The sequence below is a fragment of the Falco peregrinus genome, chromosome 3 (assembly GCF_023634155.1).
Source record: "Falco peregrinus isolate bFalPer1 chromosome 3, bFalPer1.pri, whole genome shotgun sequence".
Classification (NCBI taxonomy): domain Eukaryota; kingdom Metazoa; phylum Chordata; class Aves; order Falconiformes; family Falconidae; genus Falco; species Falco peregrinus.
This window is the reverse complement of record NC_073723.1, coordinates 107,658,891-107,680,283: the sequence shown is the minus strand read 5'-3', so window position 1 is coordinate 107,680,283 and position 21,393 is coordinate 107,658,891. Positions and strand designations below refer to the sequence as shown.

The following is a 21,393-nucleotide window of genomic DNA, read 5'->3' as shown; positions in this document are numbered from 1 at the left end:
TTTAGCAGTTGCATGTGCCAGAACTTCTAATGGCACATCTCCAGAGCTTAATGATTTTGCAGAGTTATTAAACTGTCAGCCATGTGAACCTCCTCCACCTGACCTCTGCATGGTTGTGTGCTGTTTCCCTTGGCATATATATGCTGTTGTCACCTTGCTGAGTACCCTCACGGTAGGCAGTGACTGTCTGGCAATCTAGGATCAGACAGCTTCACAGTCCCTTTACTAAGACTTCTGTGAATAAATATAAAAGAATGCAATTCGCAAGGCCAAAACTGTCCTATGAGCATGGTAACCGAGAACAATAACTTGCACTTTTAGAGAAGGATTATACGCAGATCTGTTATCTGTAGCGTACACGCTAAGTTAATATTATCATAATATTTGTAGTACACCTGTAGTAGTTACAGACCAATTAAAACAGTTAATCGTGCTGTATTACTGGTCACAGCTTTGGTTGACTCTTCTGTAATCTCCTGCTTTTGTTCTTGTGCATAACTCTGACCTGTCTCCCGAGCAAGGGACCTTTCCAGCATGCTGGAAACGTGCTGGGCTCCGTACCCTCTCCCCAGCCGTAATTACCTCTGTGTTTCTTACAGTGCAATGAAGAGGTCCACATGGGAGAGCAAACAACAGCAGCGTGAAACATCTAAGCACAAATGAAGCTGGCAAGGACTGTCTTTGTTCTGTTACTCCCTATTTGCAGTAAACTCGCCTTTTTGCATTAGTAGGCTTGTGTGACAGCTGGACCACTGCAATTTTGAGTGTTATGTGTAAAAGATACCGTGCCAGATTCTAGCCTTGGGTTTGTGATACTGTTCATATTAGCAATCAATAGTTTGTGGTATTTCTTTTTTTTCCCCTTCATATATCGCCTCTTGGATTTTACATTTAAAAGTTCCTCCTCAAATTTGCTTCTTTTTTCTGATATTCTGATGCTGAAAGATGTAGGCTACCTAATTTTTCTGTCCCTAAAGAAGAATTCCAGGTGAATTTACCCTGAGGTACTGTTACTGCTGGCTTAATAGACAAGTTAAACTATTGAACAGTGAGGTATTTAAAACGTCACTCTCTTCTTAATTGACCCTAGCATAAAAACATTTTCACGATGGCAGACAAACCTGCCTGAATGTGTGAAATCTGTGATCGTCAGGCTAATCGAGACCTAACTGTGAGGGTGAGGCTCTGAGCAGAAGCTGGCAAAAGGAATTGTATGTTCACTCCCCTGAGGAGTCCTAGAGTAACTCCTTGTTCTCAGAACAAGTTGAGAAAATAGGTGTCTGGTACTGTGATATGTAGGGGGCAAATATTAAAGGCAAGTCAGGCCAGGACGCTTTCCTTGGAGGGTCTGTGGCACTGTAAACACCTGGCTTGTAAAGGCATGTGAAGACAGAGGAAAGAAAGGCGCTTTGGCCACCTTTGCTGACTGGAAGTGCTACATCAAAGTATTGGTCACACAGGGGAAAAAGTTTTTATTACCTGACTATGGAATTTAGCTTTACTGTACGCATGTAATCTGGCATGGAAAACCTGAGCAAGTGAAGATGGACAAAATGCAGTTAAATACAGTTTATTTTGCCTGCCACCATACATGAATAATTAAATCACAAAAGCTGATTTATCAGAGCACTTGACTGTCTTGTAGCCAGTCATTCAATGTTAAAACAAATGAAAATCCTTCCAATAGGGAGCAGTAGTCAAATGATCTTTCTATGAACACCCGTTTTAGATGTGATGAGAAAGGTGAACCTAACTTAATGGCTGCAACAAAGCTTGGACAGCATTTCGTACTAAGGAGGTTCTAGATCACGTCACTTTTTATAAAGAGCAATTTAGATAATTAAAAGTCCCTGGTCTATTACACGTATGATCTGATCCAGGAGCAAAAACAAACCTAGTCGGTATGACAGTCGGTTTTAACAAGGCATGGGACATGAGCATTTGGTTAATTCAAGAGCAAAAACTCTCTTACAAGTGAATAAAAACCAGAAGCAAATGTAATTAGACTTGGCTTCAACATCCAGTTGCAGACACCTTAAAGCACTGTTCCTACGCAGAACCTGGGCTTCGTAATTCTCATTTGATCTGATCTGTTGGCCTTTACCTCTAATGATGGTAGGCAGAAGGCAGTACAGTAGGCATGAAGCCTTTCAGGACATCCGAATCTCACCGATCTGCTGCTACATCTGTAATCTAACTACATGGTTCTAGTCCTGGATGGAGCCAAAAGCTCATGGTTAGTCATAGTTTGAGTGGAACCTTCATTAACATCTAAATTAGTTCCTGTCCATCTGTGTTTTATACAGAGTCTATGTTACCTCCTAACTAGCTTTAACTTGAATCCTCCTTGTTAAAGTCGCATCGATAATTTACTGCAATATCAGATGAAATTGCTTCTGTTGTGTTTTAGTAGCGTTATTAAGCCTGACTCAAAAGGTGTTGGTGTTCAGCATCAGAACGGAACTTCCCGAGACAGACAAGTGTCCAGTGCAGCAATACTGCTCTGTGTGTGTGTGGGGGTGGTGTTCTAAACTACCGCAGCTCTGGGGTGATGTGCAGGCACACACAGCACCTCAGCCCGCGCTCCAGCAGGGAATAAGCATCTCTTTACACGTCTCCGTAGAACCGAAAGTTTTAACAGCTGAAGCACTTCAAATTGTGCGGAGGCATGAGCGTGACACGTACGTGCCCGGTTCGCTACCTCCATGTTTTCCTTTAAGAGCTTTTAAGTCACTTAAACGGGACCTTGATCCTAGTGTAGAATATTGTAACTTTTTTTTTTTTTTAAAGGGATTTTGGAGCTCGGTAGTGCACTCTCCTATTCACCGGGTTTTGTTGTTTTTTTTAGTGTGGGTCAATCCTAAGTTTTTCAGGCATATGTGAATCCAACAGTTCCCATCTGAAAAAAAATTATCCTTTTCTCCCAATTAATCTGCCTCAAATCAGGATCTTTGTTAGAATTAAATGTTGTCGAGTGCCATTCTCTGCAGGTAACAGACAGAGCTGAAATAAAGACAAAACCAAAACGTAACTGGGGCTGCATTCCCTGGCAGAGGTCTGGATACACAGGCGTCTGAGATGCTGCCCAGAAAACAATCTGATGGGAAACACCTTTTCTATGAACTGTGTTGAAAGCCACATTCTGTGCTTCCTGTAATATTTGTTTATTCACTTTATTTTTGTATATAAGTATGGTATTCACTTTAAGGCACAGCAACCTTCCTGGTAGGTGCTGAAGAGTGTTCTTAGTCTTTTGAAAAGATGTTAAATAAATAAACTTGCAACTAAACCCTCTTAGTACTTTCCCTTCTGTACTCAACTCTCAAAACTCTGAAGGGCAGAGTGGTAGATCCCTGAGGCAGCACCGATTCTCTGAGCAAGTTAGCTTCCAAAATGACTTTTAGGATGGAAATAACATGTAATTGAACTATATATTCTCAGCTGCAGTAAAAGTGGCAATTCACCTGCAGGCTGATTTCACTTTAGCAGGTAAAATTCATGCAAAAATCAGGAGGGTTTCATTCCGTGATTTAGCCAGCTCTTACTGTCAAATGGCCAGAGCAATTCCGTGGGTCATCTCTTCTGGCAAAGCTGCTTCTGTCAAGTGATTTTCATTTCCTTCCCCGTTCTCTAGATAATCAAACCTTTTGCTAGTGGCGTGCTGAAATCTGTGAATCAAATGAATAGTGTGATTTGGCACTTGGTAAGCTAAGCACTAGGCGTTACTGTCTTGCTTTCCAGTGATTTCTGTGCTAGAAAGAGGAGCATTTGATGGAAGAGTATTTAAAATTCACTATTAAGTGTTGGCAGTTTAAAATATTATCACTGTATTAGAATACTTACTGAGGGAAGCCACCCAAAACTCTCTATAGTAAAATGTGTGCTGAATTGGCTACCGTGTTTTTGGGTTTGTTTGGTTGGGTTTTGTTTTTGTTTCTTTTTTTAATTAAAAATTAATACTTGTTACATTTTCAAGTGTAAATACTGAAAAATAGCCTATGGCAAAATGAAAAGGCACAGGATTAAAAACAGCATAATTGTTTCCATAGATACATGTTTGCTCTTTGACAAAAAGTATTTTATACACTTTCTACAAGAATAAGCATAATTTTAAATGTATCTCTGAAGGGGTGGGGTGGGGTGGTGCGGGTGGGCTGTAATTTTAACCATAACAACAGAATTTGTAGTCCTAAATATGGGATCTTTCTATCTAGTCATACATCACTTTAAGGTCATGTTACAGTTGTTCTTTGGAGCGGAAGAACTTGAGTGCAATAGGAGAGCGCAGCTTGGCATGAAGTTAGCAGCCGGCAGGCATCTTAACGTACAGCTCACTCGGTAACGTAGCAAGACAAATAGCAATTCCTTACAACAAAAGCAGTAATCGAAGTGCAAGTATACGGACAGCATGAGAGTTTAAGCTAGCTCTAACCTGAATTGGGGAAGAATGCACCAGAAACTGAATCAGAACACTGGAAAACAGTTCACTGAGAACAGCTCCAACAGGTTCACTGAGTCTCAGAAGATGTAGTTGTAAGACATATTAAAATTATTGTTCTTTTCTGAAAAATAGAGATATGGTTGTTGTTGGTTTTGTTTTGGTTTTTTTTTATTATTATTTAAGAATTAAGTCTTTTTAACCCTGATGCAGTGTCTTAATAACAGTCAGGATGTCATTTGAAACAGTCGTTTCTGTTGTGGAGCGCACGGTGGCTTTCAGCACAGTGACACAGTCAGTCACTGAGATACCTGGGTACTTCCCAGCAGAACTGTAAGAGCTGGAGTGCTGGAGCTCCCTTGATCGTTACTACAGTAGCTGCACCGTTAGCCTTGGCTGTGACTGAGTGGGAGAACAGCAGGCACATCGCTGGCAAGAACTGTTTGTTGTGTCACCAGTCTGTGTCATTCTCGCTGGTGTTCTTTTTGGTTACCACACTCTGCACTTCTCTGCAGGATGCATGGCTGTGCCTTTTTTACAGTGGAATACCTCTGAGAATGCTTCAAAGTTCTGCAAAGATCCCATCACCCTAAACAAAGAGAAGGAACTTATTTACATGGATACACTGCTTGGAGGGTCTTGCTCTGGAAAACAGAAAGCCATGTCCATAAAGTGATTTAGAGTCGCGTAACTCAAATACAGTCTCAAAACACAGGATACTTTATGCAAGAAAAACATGGCTCATATGACTAATGAAATGCCAGAACAAACAGAGTGGGTCTGGGTTCTGGTCCGTCCTCTACCGATGGGCAAATTCACCAGACCAGGTAATGGCACGCGCTCCTCAGCAGTGTCCTGCAAGCCATGGGAGACCCGCCGAAGGTTGGCCTGGGTTCATCCCGTCTCCTAGAACGCATCTGCCAGCAACGCGCCACTCTCTCCTTTTGTGCAATGGGTTGAACCAAGTAAGTTACCAATTCGTAAATCCGTTAGTAAAACCCACCTGTATTTCAGAGGACTGTGAACATCTGTCTTAATTGACTGGCTAGCGTATTCTGGTCTGTAGGAACCACACCAAACCTAGACAAGGGGGATTAATAATTAGTGTGTGAGTATTAAAGGGAATTCAGTTTGGGGAGCTTCTCAGTTTTTTTCAAAGTTTTTCCTAAAAGCCATCCCAGTTTGTTACAATACAGTTGGAGTATGTTTTGTAGAGGAGACTGAATAGATACAATTATTTACTCATTAGTTTTTGTTTTATCAAGTTCTTGGATCAAGATCTGATGCTTGATTCCATGTATTTCCTAAAACAGATGAGCTAAACTCCGAGAGTCTGAGGCACAGTTCCTTCATCCAGGCTGAAGGGTGAAATTCAGTTCATCAAATTTACTGTTTCTGCATTGTGATAAAGTGGTATAGAGGAAAATCAGTGGAATCTGGGGCAACATCTGTGATCTGAATACGTATCCCTATTTCAGGGCTGCTGGCCTGGTATTTCCGAGGCATTGTTTTCTCCAGCACATGTTAAAAACGGATGAAACCCTGCCTGTGTCTAAAGCAAAAGCAGTTTTCTCATAGATGTTAGTGGAACCAATACTGACCTGAAATGGCAAGCTCTGGAAAGGTGTTGTCCCCACCAGTTGTTGTCTGACGCCTTTTTGTGGGTAGATGCCCTGTTTCTCTGTACCCTCGCCCCAGGAGGTTTCAGTAGTGCCCTCAGAGAAGTTACTGAAAATTCTTTCCGCTAATCACTAAACCATCTTTTTCAGGTCTGCCTTGAGGACCTTTTGAGGGGCGCGGTGGTGACTCGCTGGCCCAGGGGAGCTTGGGACTGGTGTCTCTAACCTTTAAGGTAACCGAATTTATACTTTGACGCAGGATGTAGTGGCTGCATTGGAGGGTTCTTACCTGGGCAAAGTTGAGGAAGAAAAGCTGTTTGTGGGACAGATTCAGGCCAGGCAGCTTTGGCTCCTTCCCTTCCCGTTCCAGCCATTTTAAGTAGGCCTAGAAGTGAGCACAGATTCACTTGAGAGAACCGGCAGGATGGCTTATTCAGACACAATCATTTCATGTGTTATTTTGGGGTGAGAGATTTTAATCACAACGTACGTGAGCCCAACATGTCTTCCCTTCTGTATTTTTGTAGTTTATCTTTCTAATACAAATAGTACAGCTAATTCTATGAAAAAGCCATCGTCATAAGTCCTGTGTTGACCTTTCTAGCAAAAAAACCCCAAAATGCAAAGATAATTTGCATTCAGCTTCTTAAGTATGGTAATCTCTGAACTGAAAACTGCTATAAAACAGGAAAAAGTACCAAACTCTTATGTGGAAGTGGAGTATTGGAGTAGTAGTTATTGCTGGGCAGTTGACCCTCGCTGCAGGAAGCTATGCGTGTTCTTTACGGAGTCACCTGGAGATCTGTTGTGAATCGCTTCGGCCAGGTGGCACACACCGTTCTAGCGGAAGGAATGCCACTGTCCCCACGGAGGGTTCATTTGCTGTTGTGTCCCAGCAAGGAAGCATGACAAAGTGTAACTGCTAATACCCTGTTTAAGCACAGCTGATGACATATATATATAAAATCAATACTGCTATGGAGACTGAATGCCCATGGCTGCAGCTGGAAGTAAGATCATCAGCTTCCACTGATTTTTTCTACAGGAATCTGTAGGAAATAAAGTGTTAAGTCTTCTCCACAGTTCTATGGTGATGATTTTGATCTCTTCAGGTAACTGCTCATAAAATAGCAGATAATAATCTTGTTCAATGTTAAATCCATTACCTGTTATTGTTACACACTAATTGGCCAATTTTCTTTTTTTAGGTATATTGATATAATGGAGACAAGTTAATGTGTCCTCACGCTGGTTAATTTCAAACGTTCTATTACCTTATTCTCTTAGTTGCTGAGATAATCCCAAAGAACACAAAACACAAAAGGTAGACCTGAGGGTAAAAATACCTCCAGCACCACAGAACAGCAGAGAATTCTCTAAGCAGGCAGTTCCTGTCAGCCCACACTCCTCTTCCACGTTCGTAATAGCTTTTAGAACCAAGTACATATTCACTTTAACGAAGCAATGAATCTGAACAGCGTCCCTCAGAGTCAGAATCATCAGTTTAGCTTTCTGGAAATTCAGGAGGTTTTTCTACAAACACCCTTAACTGCTGCCGTATTCAAAACACCAGAGGGAAGAAGCTGTACCGTGACATGTTAGGATTATTCATGGAAAAGAACATTCGATGCTCACACCTGAGGTCCGCATGGAAAGAGCCTCTGTGCTGATAACTATTCCTTAATAACTGTTCCTATTCATAGCGATGCTTCGTAAACCTGGAGGATTAAAGATAGTGGACTTCCCTGGGTCTGGAAGCTGCCTTCCCCTGGCAGAGCAGGAGAAATAAGGTGAGATGCAGTAGTGTTTACAACAGGTAAAATCATGCTGAACAGAACAGCTTTTCAACCACAGCATGGAGGTAGTGCTCTGAAATACCAGTGGCATTTATCCTGTTTGGAAAATAACTGACTGGCTGAAGTGAGCTTTTGCCTTGGAAAGAGGCACACAGTTCTGAGGTTACCAATCCTTGCATTTTTATCCTGCTTTCTAGCTGCACGGAACATAAACAGCAGCTGGGTAGAAGGGACTTTGTTGTATTATTTTCCTAAAGCTTATAAAACACATCAAGCAAGCAACAAAAGGAGCTAGGCTTTTAGAGTCGGGTGTTTTGGTAGATGCGGTCTGTAGCCCTCTTGGGAAAGAGATGGCATTTCCATCCATTCTTTTCATGTCCTACCTGACGTGTCACTTTTGAGATCAAAGATGAAAAGCATGAGTGAAATAAACTTGGAAAAAACAGTTGCTCAGCTTCCTATCACCAAACCGTGTTGCCAAGAAATTAGTGCTCTGTTGCCATGGGACAAGCTGTTTGAAGTTGTAACTGCCATTTTCAGGACTAAGGGCTTTAGAAAATGGAGGGTGGTTTACCTTTTTCCTACCTAATACTGTGCCTCTGTGGGCACTGCCCTTGTTTACCAAAGCTGCAGCATCAAGTGCTGTAGTACCTCAAAGTACAGCGAGGAGAATTAGGTGGTCTTCTCCTGGGTGCAGGAATGCCAGCGGTCCTACACTGTGACTGGATCTACGGGGACATAAGCTTCTAGATCTATAAGTGGGGCTTTAAGTTTTTGATATGCTAATAACATGTTAATCTTTTTACAACGGAATGGATAACCCCATTGCTGAATCCCAGGGGTAAAACGAACTCACAGGGTATTTGAAATTCAGTTACCTTATAAGCCTGTCGGACTCCTCCATTATCTGCAATATTTTCTCCTAATGTGCTTATTCCACTGACCTGTAAAAGAATCATCATTCATTTACTCTGTAGTCAGTAACACGAGGAACCCTAAGAACCACCAGCTAAAGCACAGTCATACATCACAGATAGACTGGCACGTCTGGAACAGAAGGAAGCAGTGACTGTGCTAGGGCAAATAAAGGAGAGAATTAAAATACTAAAAAAACCTCATAGGGTAAAAGCTGTAGATTAGAATAGAGAAAATGTGTATGAATATAGGATGAATAGAATATGGGCTGCTGGGCAGAACACATACTAGCAGGACTGGCAAAATACAGAAGCAAACACCAGATTTCCACACATGCCCTTTTCCAAAAACACTCATAAGGCCTGGCAGCAAAAGCGCACACCATTAACCCAACTGCACCCGGATACTGCTGGTTTTCTAGGCTAACTAGTATCCCCAGTTCGTAAGAAATAACCCTTGGATCTTAATTCCAAAACAATTAGGCTGTAGTACGTGAGGTTTTGTGCTTATCATCTGCAGAGATTCTCCATTTACAGTAATTTTTCTGTATTAAAAACCAGTGGTGTGGAAATGGTCGGGTTTACTTACATTTTGTCCTCCAGCAAGCTCCCACGTGTAGTTCCCATACTGGTACACCATGCAACGAGACTGCTCCTTGAAATGCATCGCTGAGAAATTGCTCCACCAGTCAAACATATTTCCATCTTTATCAAAATTCCTACCTACATGAAAAGCCAAGAAACAAGGCAAGTTGCGCACATATGTTAGAGCAACTGGTCTCCCAGTGCAGCACCAGCACCTCTTTCTTTTTAATGTTACAGCTGCACTTCCCGCCCTCTTTCCTCCTTGATTTAGATGGTCTGTGCTACAGAGATTTAACTAGATGTTGTTTATCTATAACCATCATATGGTCATATTTCATATATTATCATATAATTATCATATTATCTATATGATATTTATCTGTATACTTTTGGCACAGTTGATTCTGCTTTGGCACAAGGGAATGGACAAGATCAATCATGGTTCTTTCATCTCAGTTCTCTATTATTCCGGGATTTCCTGTTCAGCCAGCATCCCTGACTCCAGTTACAGCGCTGAGACCCAGTTTTATTTCAAATTGGATCATACAGGCATCACGTAACAAAACTTTTCACTACTTTGAGATGTCTAAGGTGCTTATTCTGCGTGTCCATTCACAGAGAATTACTTGCGTTGCCACAGGAGGAGAAAGCTGGAGCTGCTTTCCCAGCTCTCTGGCTACAACACGCTTTCTCTGTGCTCCAGATCTAAGTTTTTGAGGCTGTATTGTGTGCTTATGTGTAAACTGCACAAGTTAATTAACATTAAAAAAAATGCATTGAAGAAAGCCCATGTATTACTGGCTTACAGTATCAGAAGTGCATTTTTGCCCAGAACTATTTTACATAGCATTCTAGAAAGAAAGTCAATTTATTTCAAACGTTCGTGTGGAAAAAAAAGTCTCATGTGATTTAAGATGCGACTGGCAGCTCTTCTACCCAAGAATGCAGTTCCGATTTCATTTTACTTTAGAAGCCAGTATCTCTGCTCTCATCGTACTCCCCATCTGAGGATGCCGTGAAAGTAACAGCTTTTCCTGAGAATTGTCATTGACCCTATTTTTAGCAGCTGCTTACTTCTTGTGCGACCTGCTCAGTTCATGAAAACACTCACTGCAAAATGCTCAACAGCCTGTTAACAGCGTGCCTGTACTGCTCCCGGCATGAGTGGGTACCTGACCATGCCTGCGTGGATACGTCAGTCACAGCAGCGTGTGGCTTTAATTTCTTACGGAGTAATGAGTGCAACTGAAAGAATTAATACTTTCTGTTATCTTCTCACCATTGTCATCAAACCCATGAGTAATTTCATGCCCAATAACCATCCCAATCCCTCCAAAGTTCAGGGCTTGCGGTTGGTGTTTGCTGAAGAAGGGGGGCTGTAGAATCCCAGCAGGAAAAACTGCAAAGAGGGGAAGAGAGAGGGAGATCCTCTAAGGCAGCTGTATTTTTGCATACTTCGCAGACAGATTGTTTGCTTGGTTTAAGGATTAGGAAGGAACATAAAATATAAAATGATTAGAAACAACATCATGTCTCCTCATGGGAAATTGTTTCTGTCTTGATAAATGGAAAATGACAAATTAATAAAGGTTTACTTTAGCACATCTGCACCACAGTATCTCCTTGTTTGAGAACTAAGCATCATTTACATTTCACCTTTAGCCTCAGCAGGTCCATAACGTATGCTGCAGTAAGTCAAGAACAAAATATTTAGTAACTGTCTTTTGGAGACAGGTACAGTTTGTGGTTTAGAGCCACTTAATAGGGGAAGTAATGGAAGTTTTATTGCTTTATTTTTGTTAAACAGAGGTTAGTAATCATATACTGATTGCCAACAAAACTCGGTGCGTAAAGCATGCGCAGCAGTAATTCCTACAGACCACCGAGTGCACCTCGGTGCCAGTCTGGGGCGTGGGGGTGCAGCAGGTCTGTCCTTCAGTCCTCTGGCAAAAACCTCGTACGGAATCAATGGGGTTTAGCCTTCATCCCATCTATGTGAGACGAAAAGCATATATGCTTCTGGAGGCATTAAGACTGCAAGCAGTTCATTCTAATAAGATACTTTCTTATTAAATTAAGATACTGAAACTTATAGCAAATTTTCATTTAGAGGCAAAAACCTTTTTGATTACGTAGAAGGTTTTATCCATATAATTCTGGGGAGAAATATACGAGGCAGACTGCAGTAAGACAGAAGCAGGAAACTGAAAGGAGCATGGAAAAATATCTTCCTCAAACTAGAGACAGGAAGAACCAGGATTTAACTGGCATCACTGTTGTGGGTAGCTGTGCTTGGGTTTGGGGCTTGCATATTCATCTTCAAAAGTTACTTAAACCAGTTACTTCAATATTACTTACAAAAGCGAAGTTGCAGAGGAACCAGTCTCCTTTAAGACTTGGGTTCCCTGCCTGGAAAGGCAGCTCACAGCTGATTACCATCAGCATAAACCACCTGGATAAACAGGGAGCCTGAGCCTGACCACCAGTACAGCCCCAGGACAAGGTGGGCTGGTGAGTGGGGGTACCCTGCTGTGGCTGGTCACGGTGCTTGCTGCACCCACACGTGGAGGAAAGTGGGAGCTACCCAAATGCAAATCAGCTCTTTGTGATGAGGCCAGAGGGCTAAATTATGAGCCCTCTGGATGTTTCTGCTTTTAGCAATTACCGAAGTTTTCCCTTGTGATGCTTGGTTGGGTTGTTTTCTGTTTCTGGCTCTTGCCCTGTAAGCAGGATATGGTTGCTGTCTGGTCCAAAAACAGACACAGGTTTTTTTCCTCTTACGGTATTTGGCAGTACTTGGGTAGCAGATCTTCCTGGCAGTCTGGGGAATTTGAATAAGCACTTCTTGGCAGAAATTATTTGGTTTGTCTCCTGTTTGGGGCATTCAGAATTCAGCAAAGACTCTACAGCATCTGCAGGCTCAACCTGAGCTTGTGGCTGCCTGCACCAGAGGTCAGGGAGCATGGGGAACCGGGCAGGTTCACTGTATCTTAAAATCTTTTTCCCTGCCAAGAACAAGAAAGGTCAGCCTAGCAACTCTGCAAAAACTCGCAGATCTGACAGTCTGCAAGCAGAGGCTGGTTTCTTTAGTCTGGTACACCTCTTATCACTACCGTTCCAGTACTGTCTGTGCAGACAGCAAACTGGAGAGCTGCCCGTGTGTTTATCAGGAATGTGGAAACATGAGTACGAACAGCCCAGGATACACTGTGAACGTTCTCTGGTCTCGAAGCTGGCACTCCTGTAGTAGCAGTTACTGTCTCAGGCTTTCAAACATAAGGCTGTTCCAGTTACAGTATAGAAACTGCGCCTGCCGAGGAGGGGTGGGGGTTGCTAAATATTCATCAACAAAGCAACTGCTTGAAGGGAACAACATGGTGCCCAGAATTTCCATAAGGGTACAGGCAGGTTTGCCTCTGGAGAGCGGACTTGCATCCTTGTGGGGCAAAAAATTATTTCATTAGATCCATGCAGCTGTTTAAAACTGTTGTAAACCTACCTATCTGGTTCCGATTGGGGGAATAGAATGCGTTGACCACTGCAGCTCCAATTATCCATCTAAAAATAAATGTTGCACACAAAGTTAGTCACGATGGGGGGTTTTTTAGACAGTCTTTTTATTGAATTATTATTGCTAAAAAATGCAGGCTGCATATAAGGAAGGGATCAAGGTAGGGAAGAAGGGTGCCACTGAACCCAGCTGTAAAGAAATACTAATACCAGGAAATAACTGGTGTCTTGTTTATGGGCACCTTTCATCCAAAACAGCGCTGAGTTAAAGTGAGAAATGCTTTTGTTCTTGAATGTTGAATGGCCACATTGAGGTGGAATGTGGTAACTGTTTACTAGTGCATCTTAACGCTGTCTGGGCTTGAGAAGAAATGAGTGGGTTACATCTAAAACAAAATCAGCATTTAGAGGACACTTTGAGCAGCAGAAGGCAGCTACTGAAACTAGAAGTTAAGACCAAACTTGTCTATTGAAAACTTATGTATCTGACTGATTATTCATTTTTAAATGTCTGCATTTGGAGTGCAGTACTTCACAGGTAAGTGTTAACTTTCAGGAGTAATTTTTAAGTACGCTGCTTTTGGAAGCTCTCTCCAATACTTCAATAACTGTTTATTCTTTGTATTTTTCTTTCTCCTCCCTTTCTCTTCTACCTCTGGACATACACATCTAGTCGGCCTGCTCTAGTGAACCATGCAGTAACGGTCTGAAGCCATGAACTCATGGTAAGCATTCAGCAGCATCAGCCTAAGATTCTTCTCCCCCACATCTCTTGTCTTTATAGTACCTTGTGATGCCCTAGGTGCTGTGTCTGCTGTTGTTTTGACATAACTGCTTGTGGGCTGCTGTGGAACGGAATCAAATTTCCTGCTTAAGAAATCGAGCATGTGTCCACAGCTTTCAGGGTTTTTGACAAGCTGGTTAGTCTGGACTAACAGAATAGAGGGGACTGCTCACCACAGCCTGCGAACAGGCATATGGGATAGAAGTGAGTTATGCCAATATTGCCACTAACCTGCGTGTAACATGTGCATAGAGAGGCAGTAGGAATCTCTTCCTGAATTCATGGGGGTACTTGAGAATTTGTCAAAACAGATTTGCTCTGAAAGCCTGTCTGTTTTGAAAACATGTTCTTGGTCCGTAAATTTCTCCTTGGGTGCCTGACATAAACATTTGTAGCTGGCCAGGTAGCTTGTAACAAACACCACCTCCACAAAGAAAGCTATGATTATGAATAGTGGTTAATTTTCTTAATTGCAATTATTAGCTAATAATATCAGCAATGTTAGCTGTATACTCTCCTTCAGTTTAATTAAATGGTGATCTGGAGTGATAAGTGGCTTACGTCTCCTTGGGGAAACCCTTCAAGCCACTGGAGAGACATCACTAGAAAGACGTATTCCATTACATGGAAAAAGTGTGGGGGGGGAAATCATATACTGTCAAACTACGAGGAAAAAGCAGCTTAATTCATGAACCCATCAAAAGGTTCCCACAAACGTGCTTTAAACCACACCTAGAATGAGCAGAGGCACTGGAACTTTGGCCTGATGGCTGCTGTCTGCCTCTGTAGGCTATAAAAAGGCAGCAGTGATTCATTAACAGTTTGTAGATTAAGAGCACCAATGTTGTGCAAGAATTTTTTGCTATGAAGAGCACCATGACTGATTCCTTGAGAAATGAAGAAAGAGGAAAAAATGCTGTTATTTAGCTGACTGATCAGAAAACTCTCTTGGTGAATTATTCATCACTAATTCGCTGGAGGTTTCCAAGTGCCTGCATTGTGTGTGTGCTCACATCTTGAGTTAAAACCACTTCACAGGCAAAGGGAGAGATAAAATGAATCAGCTTTGCAACAATTAACTTGACTAACGCTTCCCTTCGGAGAAGTTTTTGTTTGCTCGCTTTTCAATAACTCTGTGTTCTTTCATCTTCTGTGGAGAGGTGTTTGAAATTCTTATTGGTATCTATTTCACTTTGTCTCAAGACATTCTCTTCCAGCATCGCTCTGGATGGAAGCCTGCTAGTGAAGAACACATCAGGCTGGCATCAGCTTCCTCGCTTTTGCCTTCCATCCCACGTGTCTGTGACCAAGTATGAGCAGCAGCTTTGCCAGATAGCTGCGTCGGAAGCACCCGACTCAGGAAGCTGACTGGACTATTAAAAGTTCAGATTGGCTAGCTCATAGCTCTGGAAATCGGGTCCTATTCCAAGGCGTTTGTTGCTGAACATGCAACCCAGGACTCCTGGGACATCTCCATGTCATGGATTTGGCAGGAACTCAGGACTGGAGGGGTTGTCCAGGTGATGTTGTGTAGTAATGCTTACTGGGTAACTATGCCAACCGCTCGCCTTGGAGCACTTAGTAACAATTTATGAACGTGCCACTTTTATTTGGTTGTTTTAAGACTAGCACTAGCTGAGGCTGTGCCTAAGAGAGGAGAACTGTGAGGTACCAGCTAGGGCAATACAGGCTAAGACCTGGGACTGGGATCCAAGACCGAGGATGCATTCATGGAGTCAAAGAAGGGATCATGAAGCAGCCAAACCTGCACGTAGACAGGAAATTCCTGAAAAATACATTTATACTTTAGTAGGTGCAGTGTGAAGTAATCGGCTGAAAAAGGACACAAACTAGATCTGGTGCTCAACTTCCCCAAGATTGGGCATATTTCCAACTGAATTCTGGCTAGAATATTTTAAGCTTTTTTTACCCTGAATATATATTTTCAGAAGTTCAATGATACTGTTTATCCCATCTCCTCCTTGCTGACTTGCTGGAAAGATCTGTCGCTGCTTTTGTGTTAAGCAGTTTCAAAGTAATATCTGGAAGCAAAGCAGCTTGATGAAGGATTAGAGAGATTCTAACAGAACTGGATTAATTCCTACCACAAAAGGCAATGAACTACTTGTTAAATTCCAGAAAATTGCTTATGTCTGGGATCTTGTCAGTTTTCTCAGCTACCCACAGCATATGACTTAAAATATAAGAACTATTATTTCAGAATTTAGATGGTGTCTGTAGCATGCAGTCTGGAAACTTACATATCTTGGTCAACTCTCTCTCGAAGTTTTTTCAAGCTCTTTTGGGCTCCAGCTCTCAGGTTTTCCAGAATGTTTTCAAAGTAATTGTTTTCACTGAAGCTTAACTAAAGAAACAGATAAGCAAGTATATTAGTAAGCTGTGTGGAAAGAAGAATTCCTCATACCACTGAATGTATCTTCTAAAAAAAAAGTTTTGACTGCAAGGTATCACTTGGCAGTTAGCTCTTTGCATGCATTTATTTATTAACATGTTCAACACAATTAACCTTGTATGCTGACCAGTCACTTGGAAGTTACACTTGTACAGGTATAAGTATTTCAAGTGGCAAGAAAATAAGTGTAGGCTTTTATGCAGAGATACGTGCAGCATACTTACATTGGCATATTCCTGATCTAGTTTTTCATTCTGATCTTCCAAAATATAATCTGGATAGCCAATTTGTTCTTTAATTGCCATTGCCTAGAAGAGAAGGGTTTAATGTTTCCTCTTAGTTGTGGGTTTTGTTGGTGTGTTTTGTTTTTTAAAAATTTCAATACACAGCGTAGTTCAAATTTTTTATTGCTATTGTCCACCTGTTTGTGAGAAACTGGATGCAAATATTTAAAGACCTTGTTCAAATGGACCCTATTACCTAGTGAGACTTTTTTTAATTTTTTTTTAACCAGTACAGAGCATACAGTCTTCATCTCATCTCCGGATGTCTAGCCACCATGGTAGACTGCAGATCCTACAGCACTACCTGGCAGGGATTGGGCTTAACACTCGTTTAGTGCCTCCCCCCTTCCCCCCCTTGCTATTGGAACAGTGCTGATGGTCCTAACGTCAATGAAAAGTTTGGAAAGTTTTCTTGGGGGATTGCATTGTATTCAGTTGTCATTCTAGTTGATGCATTTGCTGCCATCTTGCTATTTATAACACTTATTAAGACTCGTAGCAAATAAAAATGTACGTGAACTAAAAATAAAAGGGCAATTTAATAGGATAATGGATAATAGGATAGTGAACATCAAAGATGTTTTGTCTTCTCATTAGTAGAGGAACTGGGAATAGTGATGTTACAGAATTCCAAAGATTTCACATTCATGACAGAATACTGAAGTTCCTCGCTGTCTCTGACCTTCTCACGAGCCTTCTCTTTAGATGCCTCATCCATCCACTGTAACTCATCTAAAGTCTCGATGAACACTTCGCGAATCTTCTCTATTAAATCTCGGACCTAAAAGAGAGGCAGTAAGAAATTAATCATTAACATGCTGGCTTTCATAGGCACAGCTAAGGAGGGGTGAAAAGCTTCCTATGGAAAGATGATGTCCCCAGATTCTATGCTCTAAACAGTGGTACTCTGCATTTAAAAGTGTCATAAATGAGTTCTTATGCCTTCTGACTCCTGGCTGATTGATATCTTTAACAGGCAAAAGAGGCTGGGAGATCAGAGGGAGGAGAGTGGGCACTGTAGACACTGTGGATGTACAGTAGTATGAAGGGTAAGCTACATACCATCCGCTTGCTCTCACCAGCAAATGCCTCCCTGACATACATTGCTCCTACTGCGTTCTCCATGTTGTTGTTGACGTAACTGACACACTCCCTCCAGCGGGCTTCTTCCAGTGTTGTCCCATATAGTGCCTGCAACACAAACCACCCCAGGATTAATTCTGCTTCTGCATCTCTTTCTAAATCATTGCCTAAGGAAGAGGTTGCCCTCCAAGACAAAGGTTTCTGTTGTCGTGATTGCTGTACTTAGATTTGTTTGCTGATGACATGACATAATAATGTTGCTGTGTTGACAAGGGCTTGATGTGGTGGCGGCGGGACTCTCTTCTAGTGCTATGCTCTGTAGTCTCCTTAGGAAGAGAAAAAATACCTTCCTGTAGCTGGCCCGAGCATCCTTGAAACGCCGACTCAAGCTGCTGACTCGATCAATCACCAGTCGCCAAATGAGGTAGTTCTGGATGGTGCTGTGTGGGGAAGCAGAGCTAGGTTTGATCCCTTGTAAAAAGGAACGCTGGTGCAGACAGTCAGGAGGGGGATCTTAATACCGATTGGAGATAAGAAGCCTGATTGCTGCCAGTCATCAGTTTCATAGCATCTACAGGTGACGGTTCTTATTTAACAGGTTGGCTAACTGTAGAGGCATCCAGACTGAGGACTGTACTACCATGTTTGTTCAGGGATTAGTTTCTCTTTTTATTTTTTTTTTTCTTCCTTCTAGAGTGTAACGAGAGCTAAGCCTGTGAAGTATTTTTCTCTTCCCATTTAACCTTTTCTGAGCAGGTGAGACACCTAGTACCACAGTGCTTTGGGACCCCAGGGCCTTAGAAGATACTACCCATATTTTACAGTGAACTGGTGTAATTTTTCTCAGAAGCTCTGACAGAACTAGCAAGTGGGCCCAATAATTTACATTTCCACAATACTTCTGTGACTTTTTGTCTTGGATACTCTCCAGTTTCTTTACCTTGCTGAGTACTTTGAGATAATTGCTTTCAGCTCTTGCAGATAGGGCATGCCATATACAACAACCTCCTCTTCTGGGTCGACCTGAACACTTACTGAAGACATGACACCTTGGATGAAGAAGGTCCAGTTAAATTCCTAAGCAAACAGAAAGACATATACCAATGCCAGGTGTTTAAGTACCTGAGTAACCATCTGGAATTTCTACAGTCTATGGGATTGTATGGAGTTGTAGTGTTTTTCAGTAGAAAAATGCTTTTTAAGAGACTCTGAAGACAAGGTTAACAATGGGAATGACTTCTGTCTCTTCATTGCACCCCTGAAATTCACAAAGCCATTTCCAACTGGCACTGTAATAAGAGGAGGCTGAAAGTATTAGACTGCTAATTAAACACTTACGTTCAATGCGAACTTTTCCTGTAGCTCCTTTAAGGTCATTTTGTTGTACAACAAGGTTACATCGTGCCTTTCTTCTGCTGGGGTAGTTGCCTGAAGACATTCACAAGGTTATTACTAGAAACAACTGACACAAGTGTCAAAGGCTGTAATTACATGAATGCACATATATACACTTAAATAATACATGAATAGAAGTTTAATTTGGAAAAGTTCACTTGACAGTGTCCAATGCTGCTTTCTAAACCTCAGGAACTCGGGTCTTCCCTATTCAGTAACGCCTCAGTAATGGTGAGGCAAGCAGTTTCCTCTGTCTTCATTAGAATGGAAGACTAAGTCCTTAGATTTTTAGAGTGCTGTAGACTTCTAAGAATGCATGTGAGCTAGCCCTGGTGTTACCATTGTGTGTGTTTCGCAGAAGATAATTACCTTGCTTTGAGACTTCAAAAAATATATATGGCTAGGACTAGAGTGCACACAGTAGCAGTGTGTGCAGTAGATGTAATTATACACGCAGAGGCTCTGATTTCTGACCTGCTCACAGCACAACAAGTCTCCTTCCCCCTGCTTTCTTCTAGGCCATGGGTTTTCTGCTGCGTTGAAAACTGCCGCACAAACTAGCGAGAGACTCTCCCTCTCGCCCCTTGCACTGCGCCCCATCCTGGGAAGTTCTCATTTCTGTACTCACATTTGCAATCTCTGTTTCAAGCTCCATAACTTTTGCCATTTCCTCTTGGACAAAGGAATCATCTTTAGACACGTTCTTGTCTTCTCGGATCATTTTGGCAATGGTGATCATGAACTGCAGGTAAGCTTCTCTCACCTGCAGACAAGAGACGGAGCACATTTGCTGCCTATCATCTCTCATTCAGCAAATCATTCGTTCTGTTATTTTAACTTCACAGTGTACTGTGAAAAAGTTGAGTCCAGGGCTCCCAGTGTCTGCTCTTGTCTCCAATGCAACCCTCCTCACCCTGTTGCCTTTTGTTTGGGGGTTTTTTTTGTGGGGTTTTTCTTCCCTTCTATAATAGATACTGCTGCAATACCTAGGACCTCCATTCATCCTGGAATACCTTATGATATGGTTGCCAGTCTCAAAACACATAGTGAAAGCAACAATTCCTGCTTCCCTGTGCAATCCAACTTACTGGTATTCCAAGTTAGAATTGCTACTGGAGCAAAGAGAAAGCTCTGTGCTTGGAGTTACACTATGGGAATAGTGATCCCTACTAGCTAAAATACCAGGGTGAACATAGAAGGTTTAAGTTCTCTGAAAGTAATACCATAAATCTTCTAAGCTCTGTTTTTACTGTCTGAAAGAAAAGCTGTGTCTCAGATGGTTCCCAGTGATACCTTTGCTTTATTTCTAATAGGAGGCTACGGCTTTGATTTATGCCTCCGAACAGACGTTGAAAAGGTATTTGGCTGCTGAGGGAGTACTGATGTCTGATACAGGAAAGCTTAATACTACCGACTCTTCTTGCATACTTTTCTTCCTCCACTGACCTTGGAAACCAGATAAATACACTAACTGTTGTGAAATTGAGTCTGGGCATTTACACGATGATGATTTGTGTTTTTTAGGCTGAATGCTGAGGCCTTAATCAGGCCAGACTCCCACAGACCTCAGTAGGAGTTTTGCCAAAAGATGCTGGACTAAGCACAGGGGGAGTTTGGGTCATCAGAATTTGGTTCATTGTCTGTGGGAAGTGAGCTGTTAAATAGCAAATAAAAAGGGGTTGTGTCTCCTCCTTATTCATTAAGGTTAAAAACACAGACTTAGCCCTTCTTCTTTATAGCCTCAAATTAAAACTGTATTGAGCAGTACTGGTTGTCTTTTGCTAATTTAGGATTGTCTATGTACTGTACCTCATTTTCTACCTCCTACAAGTCAATCAAAGTCTGACTTTCATGCAACGATGCATAAATATCCCTCCTTTCTATTGTAACTGCCACTATATAGGTGAAACTTGCAGAATAGAACCCTAGTTCCAGCAGCTATCTGCAGTTCCCAACACAACTACATGGGGCTTGTTTTGTATCATGAGACAGATTAACAGAAGTTGGCAGTTTATAAAGGTGTCCAGAAGGCGTGGAAACAATCTCCTAAAACCTTCACAGGACCATATTTTAGACTGTATAATAAATGAGAATAGTCAGATACATTGGAGGAAGACAAAAACTAGTCTCGCTGATGTTTTCATCTGCCTTTACAGCCACTAGACAAAAGAGTCTAAAATGCTGATTGCTGTCGCTCTGTATTCCCTTCCATTCGTGTTAGGAAAATTAGTTTGATGTCAGGCTGCAAATAGTCCTTGTTAGTATGACATAATTTATCAGTTTCCCGGATGAAACTACTGCTTTAGTACATCTTAATTTCCTCAATTATCTGGCTATATTTGCAAAAGCTTTCCATGTATTTGCAGAAACCGTCACACTTTTGCTCTGAGCATTGCCAGAGAAAAGCAGATAAAAATAAAAATCTCTCACAATTTTCATGTAACTTTGGGTCAAGGCGGGGAGTAAGTGGCAGCAGATTCTTACTAGCTGAGTATCTGTTCCATTAATACAGCTTTTGCTGCTCCACCTGAAACATGGGGTTTAAAACTTTTTTTTTCCACCTGAATGAACA

At 41.8% G+C, this 21,393-nt stretch overlaps 1 protein-coding gene across 3 annotated transcripts in view; it reads right to left on the bottom strand.

Annotated features, from left to right (window-relative positions):
• Window positions 1-1,554: 1,554 nt before the first annotated feature.
• Window positions 1,555-21,393, bottom strand: part of MMEL1 (membrane metalloendopeptidase like 1) — a 40,178-nt gene continuing 20,339 nt past the window's right edge. For all 3 annotated transcript variants that reach the window (XM_013299641.3, XM_027787530.2, XM_027787529.2), the window contains exons 9-23: window positions 19,450-19,584; window positions 18,765-18,854; window positions 18,367-18,503; window positions 17,773-17,866; window positions 17,406-17,534; window positions 17,026-17,124; window positions 16,284-16,367; window positions 15,908-16,011; window positions 12,852-12,910; window positions 10,632-10,751; window positions 9,357-9,490; window positions 8,732-8,797; window positions 6,347-6,442; window positions 5,442-5,518; window positions 1,555-5,027 (exon numbers count right to left, since the gene is read on the bottom strand). In XM_013299641.3, the coding sequence (XP_013155095.1) occupies window positions 4,928-5,027; window positions 5,442-5,518; window positions 6,347-6,442; window positions 8,732-8,797; window positions 9,357-9,490; window positions 10,632-10,751; window positions 12,852-12,910; window positions 15,908-16,011; window positions 16,284-16,367; window positions 17,026-17,124; window positions 17,406-17,534; window positions 17,773-17,866; window positions 18,367-18,503; window positions 18,765-18,854; window positions 19,450-19,584 (1,524 nt within the window). In that variant the 3' untranslated portion in view covers window positions 1,555-4,927. The remainder of the gene's footprint in view (window positions 5,028-5,441; window positions 5,519-6,346; window positions 6,443-8,731; window positions 8,798-9,356; window positions 9,491-10,631; window positions 10,752-12,851; window positions 12,911-15,907; window positions 16,012-16,283; window positions 16,368-17,025; window positions 17,125-17,405; window positions 17,535-17,772; window positions 17,867-18,366; window positions 18,504-18,764; window positions 18,855-19,449; window positions 19,585-21,393) is intronic.